At 54.0% G+C, this 9,646-nt stretch overlaps 1 protein-coding gene across 2 annotated transcripts in view; it reads right to left on the bottom strand.

Moving 5' to 3' along the window:
* Positions 1 to 203: 203 nt before the first annotated feature.
* The window catches only part of AJAP1 (adherens junctions associated protein 1), a 114,931-nt gene continuing 105,488 nt past the window's right edge, over positions 204 to 9,646 (bottom strand). For both annotated transcript variants that reach the window (XM_060027279.1, XM_060027363.1), the window contains exons 4-6: positions 9,315 to 9,557; positions 7,413 to 7,544; positions 204 to 336 (exon numbers count right to left, since the gene is read on the bottom strand). In XM_060027279.1, coding sequence (XP_059883262.1) covers positions 7,472 to 7,544; positions 9,315 to 9,557 — 316 coding nt within the window. In that variant the 3' untranslated portion in view covers positions 204 to 336; positions 7,413 to 7,471. The remainder of the gene's footprint in view (positions 337 to 7,412; positions 7,545 to 9,314; positions 9,558 to 9,646) is intronic.

The following is a 9,646-nucleotide window of genomic DNA, read 5'->3' as shown; positions in this document are numbered from 1 at the left end:
TGGCACATAATGGTATTATTGGCACAGGTTCAAAATCGCAGTACAAATCCCAGCTTCCGGTGTGTCCTCCTGCCCTTTCTCTGTCTCCAGCTCTTTTTCTTGGACCATCTTCTTTCTGTTCCCCAAAGAAGCTCTCGGAGAAGGCAGTTCCCCATAGGCGTCGGCATTTTTATAAAAATATATTTGGCCTATAGCGTCCTGCTCTGTGAGTTCCCCACCGGCAAACAGAAGTGGTAGGTGTGGGGACACTCCCCTTAGATAGTTTAGTTTTAGGTTTTGTGTTTTTTTGTAATTTGTAATTTTTTTTTTTTTTTTTACAGGTTCACCAACGGAATCCTGCATGGAAAGAAAACAAGGAGAGATTAAATGGCAGCGAGCTGAGGGCAGGAGGTGTCTACGCAACTCCTCTGAGCCTCGGTCACCGAGACCCAGGTGCACAGCTCCCTGGCTAATGACACTCAAGTGTCCTGGGGATGCCAAGGCTGTCTCACTGGACCTGGTCACCAGGGGCTGGTACACATGCTAGGAATCCCGGGGGGAACCTCGTGTTAACTACGGTAACGGATGGAGTGGTCCTCCTGCCTACGTGGGAGGGGGTCTGGGCTTCACAAGAGGGTGCCAGGCCCACCCCCAGCATTAACTTACAAGGGGTGTGGCACCCCAGGCCTGCAGGTGACTGAATGCATCCAGCATCCTGCTCGCTCCCTTTCAGCTCCCACCACCACAGGCAGAGAGACCGCCAGCTCCACAGAGGGGCTATGGGAAGCAATGGAGTCCATTTCAATCCACTGCTCAGCTGGACGCTCGCTGAGGCTGGGACTCAGGAGAGGTTAATGGATTGCGTCAGAAAAACCACCTCCCGGATCTCCCCAAGAGGTGATCTTGCTGGAGAGAGAGAGAACGTGAACCACCATGCTTGCAGGCCAGGTCAGAGGGCTGCAAAGAAGCCGGCGGCTCTTGCCCAGCCTGGGGTGCCACCTCGGAAAATGGGGACGCCAGAGTCATCCTACCTCAGTGACAGACTCCGAAGTCAGCATCCCCCAGGGACTCAGAGAACTACAGCCATCCCAGGCACGGCCAGGTGAGTCGGGACGCCCCACGGCTCGGGCCAGAGGGGCTTTGGCTCAAAGCTGCAGCTCCATTATGAGGACGGGGCCACGCCTCTCTCTGCTGTCACTCAGAGCCCTCACCTGCGCCCACACTGCAGGAAATGTGGGCCCTCAAATGGTATAAAGAAGAAGGTCATGGCACCCTTCTTCGAAAGAGACTAGGAGGTAGGGTTCTTTCTCCTGAATCAAATAAGCCCCTTGGGTGATCCTTGACAGGACAGAGGGCTGAAGGGCATCCAGGTGGGGTGACACACCTGCAGCCCGCAGGAGAGCATCTGGTCAGCACTGACTCCGTCATCTTCTCCAAGGGCATTGGCATGCCAAAGTCTATTCCACGTGGGGAGGGGGTGGCGGTGCCCATTCCCTCTCCAGGACCCCTCCCAGTCTGGACGAGGAAGGCAGGGCCCCTGCTCATCACCTTGCCTTGCCTTTTATCTCTAAATGACACCTGTTTGGGCAACTCCAGGAGGCCAACATGGGGCATCTACTCTACTCCTGTGGGATGGCCTGCCTGCTGTGAGCAGGGGTGTCATCGCGTGTGATGAAACGGACATCCCGTCAGATGTGTGCTGGACCACTCTCGGCGGCATTATTCCAGCTGTGCCCTGGCCCCTCCCGCCCCCTCCGCTTTCTAGGATTTGGGGGTGGGAGGTAGTTAAAACAGAGAGGAATGTCCCTCTTGTATGTCTGTTTTCTAATCTTTTTTTTTTGCGGTACGCGGGCCTTCCACTGCTGTGGCCTCTCCCGTTGCGGAGCACAGGCTCTGCACGCGCAGTCCCAGAGGCCATGGCTCATGGGCCCAGCCGCTCTGCGGCATGTGGGATCTTCCCGGACCAGGACACAAACCCGTGTCCCCTGCATCGGCAGGCGGACTCTCAACCACTGCGCCACCAGGGAAGCCCCTTTCTAATCTTTTGAAAGTTAAAAAAATGTGGAGACAAATCCTATGTGATACCCCCTTATATGTGGTCCCTAGAGTCGTCATGGAGATGAAGAGTGGAATGCTGGGTGTTAGAGGCTGGAGGAGTTAGTGTTTAAGGGAGACAGAAAATCAGTTTGGGAAAATGAAGAGTTCTGGAGATGGACGGCGGTGACGGCTGTGCAAAGCAATGGTGAAGGTACTTAATGCCAGAGAATTGTCCTGTTAAAAACAGTTAAAATGATCAATTTTATGTTCCGTATATTTTACTACAATTCTAAAATTTTTAAAAATACATTGAAAAAATATGGGGACACCAAAAGCTGGGCCTAGTGACCATTTGCCCAGTCCTGGGACAGTCTCCGGCTTGAGCTGCTGCCTGCTGTCCCAGCAGCAGGATGACCACCGCGCCCCTCTCCACCCTCAGGCGGGTCCAGGGTGGGGCTGTGAGCCACAGGGCCTCCTTCCCTAAGAAGGAAGGTTTCCTTGAGAACTGTAGCCTGGGGCTGCTCTCCTGTCCTTTCTTGTGACCTTAACCAGACAGATCAAGGGAGGTGCCGCTTCTGCTCCTTCCCTGGGGCTAGTGTCTCCTAGGGGTTTTTCCAAACAGATAGTATCTGCCACTTAAAAGTCTTCAGTGCTTCTACAGTGTCTCCTCAGATTCTTCAGGACGAGGTCCCGCCCCCTCTCCCCCCATCCCTCCCTCTCCCTCTCCCTCTCCCCCTTCCAGGTGGCACCCTGGCCTCAAATCGCACATCTCCTACCTGAAGTCCCCCAAGTTTCTGCTGACGGTCACCTCCCTGGGGAGGCCTTTGCGGATACCCTCTCCTTTCCTAAACATGTTCTCTGTTTCATTTCTGTTGGAGCATCAGTTCTACGGCTCCTCAGGCACAGGACGACCTGCACTGGTTTGTATCTGAGCATGTATATGTCACATGTCACCCAAGTGTCACAGGGTGCCTGCCAGGTCCACCTAGGTTTGCCCAGGTGCCAGCTTGGAGCCTGGCCTGGGGAGAAAAATCAACACTGGATGAAACTCAGAGAAGAGGCATCTCTGTGAAAGGAGCTTTGTCCTTATACCCTTATCTGCCTGGAATGATCTTCACATGTTGCCTGTCTGGGAGGATGGATGGAGGGGCTCCTGGGCCACCTGGGGGCCAAGCCTCTTCCAAACCTTCCAGCATCTGCTTCTATATGGCATCTCAGGATGAAAAAAAAGGAAAGAGAGAGAGAGAGAGAGAGAGAGAGAGAGAGGGAGCGATGGGTCCAACTCTGCGCCTTGAGTTGCCATTGGAACAGCAGTGCTGGCTTCCTGCAGAGGTGACTGTCCCCTGCAAGAAGAAGGAGGGGTCTGAGGCTACCTGGCCATCTTCCAGGCCTGCCCTACATTCCAGCTGAAACCGGGCTGCTACTCAGCTCGTGGAGGAGGGCTCGGGTTTTTCTGCTCCAAAGGCTCAGAGCAAGAGCCTCTCAGCCTGGCAATAACCCTGGAAGGGGCGGGAGGGGGAGGTGCGTCCTGCTTGGAGAAGGGCACCGGCGAGGTTGTGTACCCGGCGAGGGCGTGCATGCAAGACTCTGGGCCAGAAAGCAAAGCTGTGGCTGCCGAGAGATCTGAGCGATCGGATCCGGGATGAATTCTGACTTGGGAGAAACCAGTGCCCTCTGCTGCCCAGAAGGGGATGCTCGGCTCCTGGGCACCCCTGGGCTGCGAACCACACAGGGGGTCCTGGGCTTAAAGATCAGCATCAGCTTTTGCAGAACAAAGAGAGCAGGCAGAAGGCAGCAAGGCCTCCTGGAGCGTGGAGCCTCTAGTTAGTTTCTCCACTTCCCGAAAAAAGCTCCTTCCCCACCGGTTTCCTTGGTGCTGGTTCTCAGCTTGGGGAGAGGATGGTTTCCAGGAGGGTCCGGATGTTGCTTTGAAGAAAATGTTCCTCTGATTTACAGAAGCTGGATATTCTGTTAATGTATGTTTTAGAACACAGTGGGAAGGCTCAGGTGCGTTTCTTGTTTTTTTTTTTTTTATTAGTTATATCTTTGGCGTGTTTTTGAAAATAATAATAACACATGATTTATTTCTCACTTGCTTCAGATGCAAGAGCTTTTATGACTTGTCAGGCTGGCTTCAGAATGAAGTGGCCTTGGCAGACGGAAAGATCTGAACACTGATGAGGTTTCCTGAAGTTTACTCGCTACGTGAAAAATGACAGGAAATTAGCCCAAGAGCCAATGAAAGGTGTGTGTCCAAGGTCCCTTTCCTCGGAGCAGGAAAGGCCACCTCATTTTGTCTTGTCCAGAGCGTTCAATCAGGCTCCACCACGGAGGGGGTTTGAAGCAAGGGTTTGCCGGAATCTCTCGTAGAGGTTGAATCTAGGCAAACAGGCTTAACTTCTGCCTAGGCTGGGTCACCCGTGTGCACAAGCCCCAGCACTGGGCGGGGCTCAGGTCCCAGCTGTACGTGTGGGTTAGCGTGCACACGCAAGACGGTGCGGCAACAAACTGCTGTAGCATCATTAAAAATGCATTTGGAGAGGCTTAACAGTTATGCAAGAGATAAATATCTCCGCTGGCTCTTAAACCTTAATTGAATGTTTTAGTATTAATTGCTATTTATTTAAGGGACAATAAGAACCCCAGTAAATCTGAACCGTCTTCCTGGCTCTTCACCACTCCATCTTCATGTCCAGGCACTAATTGTAAGCATCAGGGATACTTTGAATCCAAATGCTTTCCTCCCAGTGAGTGATAAACAGTCCGTCCGAGACACAGCGAAGGGATGTGGAAGCATTTATCAAGGACTAACAAGGCTGCTCGCGGGGTCTTCCTGGTCCGTGTCTGCGGGAGGAGATGGCTGGAGGCAGCCGTTGCCCCGAGTCTGCAGGCACGGTGTCTGAGCGTGGCCAAGCTCCCAGTAAGTCCCGTCGCCTCTTCTCACCTCCCCAAACTGCCCACCTGAGATCCACGTGAGTGGGTTGAACTCTTCCAACACAGAGGTGCCCCCTCCTGTAGATGGGGGTGGTCCTGAAATAGCTCCTCGGGCGGAGCTGGGAAGTGGGGTCCAGACACCTTCTGGAGAACATGGTCCCCAGGGCCAGCTAGGGTGGCACGTGGGGAGAGCCTACCCCACTCCTTCTGTGCCCCATGCTGCTGGAGACAGAAACAGGCTAATGGGACAGGAAGGTCTTCTGGAGCAAAGACGTGAAGAAAAGCACTTTTCCCCCCAGTTCGATTTTCTTTTAAAGCCGGGGAGGTGGCTCCAATATTCCGATGTGAATGAGGAGGTCCTCGGCCCAGGCGTTTGGAGGCTCGGGGGCTGGCCTCCCACCTGCAATGTCCCTGCCCCGCAGAGTCAGGCTGAGTGTCCCCAGCAGGGATGCCAAGGCAGCTGGAAAGCCCACCCTCATCTCCCACAACCCAAGCCTCTTCCCACTTGGGGTCGGGCCGGGGACAGAATGGGGCAGAGGCGTCCACGGGGGATGGCAGTCAAGGCTCTCTGACCGGTGGTCGGAGCATGGCCCCGGAGCCAGGTGACCTGGGGTCACGTGGCCCTACCACTGACAACCTGACTGCCCTCAGGCAAGTCACCTCCCCTCGCCGGGCCTCAGTTTCCTCTGTAAGATGCACTGCTGAGAAGACCGAATGAGTCTCTAGACATCAAGAGTGCTCCAGTGAGCTGCCATGTGAATGTCCCATTAGGGAACTGTCCCCACCCCGCCCCAGGTTGGTGCTACCTGGAGTGGAAGGCATGTCCACCTCCAGGGCCGCAGGCCTGCAGCTCTTGGAGGAAGAGAGCAGAGGTCTTTGATGCGCACGGCTGGCATCTCCCAGGTCAAGGCCTTATGCGTTTATGCATTTTTGAAATCCCTACAGAGATGCTGGTGCCCACCTGGCCGCCCTGCAGAGGCCTCATCAGGCAGGCAGAAACTCCGCAGCTAACGGGCAGGCTCCCCATCGCTGGCCTGGTCAGAACTCCAAAGGGAGCTCACCCGTGGCCTTAATGAGGAATCATATCCAGGCAAAGTCACACATTTCTGGTGGATGAGCCATGCCCAGGGCATCTGGCCCTTGAATGCTGGGGACAGACCTCCTCTCACCTGCCTCACCTGCACATCTCAGCAAAGGCCTTTGGGTGGGGAGGGTCACTTTCCCTTTTAATCTCATCATATTCCTTCATCCACCAGCTGAACACAGAGCTAAGTGGATCATTTTGGCTTTGGGACAGGAAGTGAGGGCTGCAGATTTGATTTGGAGCAAAGATGCAATTCACTAGGGCTGGGATTAGGAACTGATTGATTCACACCTGCTTCTCAAAGCAGCTGGGCCCCCCGGACCCCAGCTAAGTGTTGCAAGCAGAGGCCTCTGAGGGCCCCATGTGCACCCCAAGAAGACACCACCCTCGCCCCAGGCCCTCCCCTGACTCTGACAATGGCATTTTCCGCTCAGTCCCCGTATCAGAGGATGAGCAAAAGTAAGGAAAAAAAATTTTTAAATATCAATAAGCCTAGAAATTGGGTTCCCTACTCCTGGCAGGGATCTGATGTCACACTTAGAAGGAATATCTGGGGGGAAAAAGATGCTCTCTGTGGATAAGCAGATGTCATCCTTTGAAAAACCTATAACATCAGAAGAGAAAACGATAAAAAACCAAAAACCCTGGTCGCCTCTATTGACTGTGCATCCAGAATGTGCAGTCACGGGGTGAGATGCTCTTCCCCCCAGCAGTGCGCGTGTTTGGGAGGTTCGGCACAGAAGAAAGCAATTTAACGTGAGCATCAAAGTCAATATCATTGAAAGCAAACCAAATGTTCCTATCCAGCAGAGCGTGGAAAACTCATCCTGTTTTGGTACCTGCCCCTGGCTTCAAATTAGTAGATGTCTCAACTCTTCACTTTCTTTCTTTACCATTGTCTTTCTTATCTCTTATACTTATATTTCAAAATTGTATTTTAATTCCACTCTGTGTTCTCCCACCTCTCCCCGCCATGTAAAGATGTGATGGAGGCGTGACGTCTGCCCACTTGGCTGGGGCCCTGAGCTCTTCTCATTGCGGGAAATGAGAGGTATACTTGTAGCTCGTTTCCAGAACTGGTGTTCCCTGCCCTACAGGCCATCCTAGGGGGTGGAACGGCACTGACGGAAACGGGCAGGGTGCCAAGCAGGGGGTTCCTGAGTCTGTTACTCCCTTCCACCAGGACATGGGGCATTTCTAACGAGTGCAGCAGAGAGACCACAATCCCAACTCTCTGGTTTGCATCCAGAACGGTGATGCCCTTGGAATTTCACCTGCCATGTCCAGAAGGGCTCCCAGCTATCCCAGAGGCGAGACGGGGGTGGGAAAGGGGAGGTCAAGGGAAAACCAATCAAGGTCCAATAAAAGAGGTACGTACCATAAAACAGACACATGGCGTCTGCCCTGCCCCCAGGAGGTAAAAAAGCCTTCGGCCAGTCAGCAGGAGATTTCAAACCATTTCTCAGACACAAAGGCCACAGGAATAAGATGCCGATCAGAAGAAGAGGGTCTGCAGTAAGCAGAAAAACGGGCTCACCAGGGCTGGTACATAACACCCGACAACCAGGCCGGCTCAGACCTGTGGCAGAAAACTGGCTTCTCGAGTCGAAAAGAATCCCAGGAAGGTGATGCTCGGCCTGGACCCACTGGCCTCCCCTCCCCATGCTGCCCAGGGCTCCCTTCTACCCTGGAAGGCCTCGGAGGACACGCAGCCTGAGGGATCCACACATGGGAGGAATCTGGTGCTGAGACCCACGGTGGTACCATCTCCAGATTTCAGTGTTTGATTTCCAGGACAAGGCAAAGCTCAGGGTCTCTGCCTCTGAGGGCAGAGATTCTACCCACTTTACTGCACATTCTAGAGAGGGCAGGGCCTGATGACTAAAACGCGCACCCCCCCTGCCACCAGGTGTTTCATCCCCTTTGAGACCGAGCTACCATTTCCCAAGGCCAGTGAGACCCAACAGAGCATCGCCTTCAGCCCCAGGGCAAGAACCTGTTCCATCCAGCGCTTCCACACCAGCCAGCTATGCCCACCCTGCACGTGGACAGGGCTCTCCTACGACATAGGGGCAGAGAGAGACACAGCGAAACACCAAGACCCATCCACTCCCTTCCCCCTCTTCCCCCAAAGCCTGAAGCACTGGTTGGCCGGGATTTACATCCAGACAGGCGCACACGCATTCAGTGAAATGGTTTGAAAATCCTTTTGCCAACTCTTTGTGAACTCGTCCTTCTGGAAGGCTGGAGTGCAACCCACGAGCTCCCCAAATGCTGTCGAGTAAAAGCAAAGTCATTTAGAAGGATGGTCCTGAGGTTTCTGCTCTCTGAGGTTTCTCCACCCTCCTCCTCTGGGGAGGGAGCATCTCAGATAGACAATACGGCAGAGTCTGGTGTGGAGACACAAGGAGAGGAGAAGCAGAAGGTGTTTAAGGAACACCCACTCGCTCTCCAGGACAGGACAAAGTGACATTAACTACGGGCACAACAGCTGAAGGTCCCCCCGAGTCTCCTCGACTTGGGTTCCGGGAGAAGCCCCGTAGGGCACCTTGGGCAGTGTCCCCAGCCGCCACTCCCGCCACTGACTGTGGGCCCCTCAAGCCGGCCTGGTGTCCTGCTCATTTCTTCCTAAGATCTCTAAGTTATCGGAGAATTCTTTTTTCTTTTAATTTACAAAATGATTCATGAGTGTGTGCTCCCTTTAAAAAAAAAAATAGCTATTGATGTTTTAATCTAATTCCGGATAAACCTTCAGAAGCTGACTCAAGGGTTTCTTAAATATTCCCAGGGATGGTTTTAGAGGCATGTCTTCTTTGAGGGATTACATATGATTCATAAAAAGGAGTGTTTAATAACCGGGAGTCTGGTTGGTATTTGATATCTTTGCGAGATTTGCTGCTGACATTTTAGCGATGGGAGTTCAGAGATATTGACCGGGGAGGGGACCGACCGTGATTTGTTGACATTTGGGAGGCTTGGGACTGCGAGGCTGGCTTTGGAGTCTGCACCATAACGCCCGCTCAGCCTCCGCCATGCGGGATCCAGGGCCGGGTAAGACAAGTCCGTCCACCAAGCGCAGGGGTCTGGAAGTGAACCCGGCGGCTGGGTGTCTTGGCACCGTTTTACGTCTACTGTGCCCCTCTGGTCTCATCTCAGCAAACTTAGCTGCCTGTGTTTGCTTGGACCATCACAAAGAGATGGGAAGGCCGCCTGACACATAAACAGCCCCTGCATCCCCAGGAGGGGACAGCGGCCGGGTCTGGCCCAAGCCTGTGCTTACCGGTTCCCGTTAAACGTGGATTTGTACTCCCCGGCTGGGTGCAGCGTCTCGTCGGTGTACACGGGCACAGATGCCCGGACACACTCGTGTGAACACTGGAGGGTTTCGTTATAGGCCGTGAAGATGTCCAGGCTGCTGGGCACCCGGGCGGTCGTGAAGTCCGTCAGGTTCTGGCAGCTCTCCTCCTGATGGTTTGCCTTCCGCTGGTGGCTGTTCCTGCGAGGGTTCCCGCTCTGGGCGCAGCTGGAGGAGAGAGGAGTCAGGGTGGGGGTGGGGGGATGGGCAGACGCCGAGACCCACAAACACCTCCGGCGCTTACACTTGGAACCTTT

The sequence above is a fragment of the Delphinus delphis genome, chromosome 1 (genome assembly GCF_949987515.2).
Source record: "Delphinus delphis chromosome 1, mDelDel1.2, whole genome shotgun sequence".
In the NCBI taxonomy this organism is placed as follows: domain Eukaryota; kingdom Metazoa; phylum Chordata; class Mammalia; order Artiodactyla; family Delphinidae; genus Delphinus; species Delphinus delphis.
The sequence above is the reverse complement of the archived record's forward strand: the minus strand, read 5'-3'. Positions and strand labels throughout refer to the sequence as shown.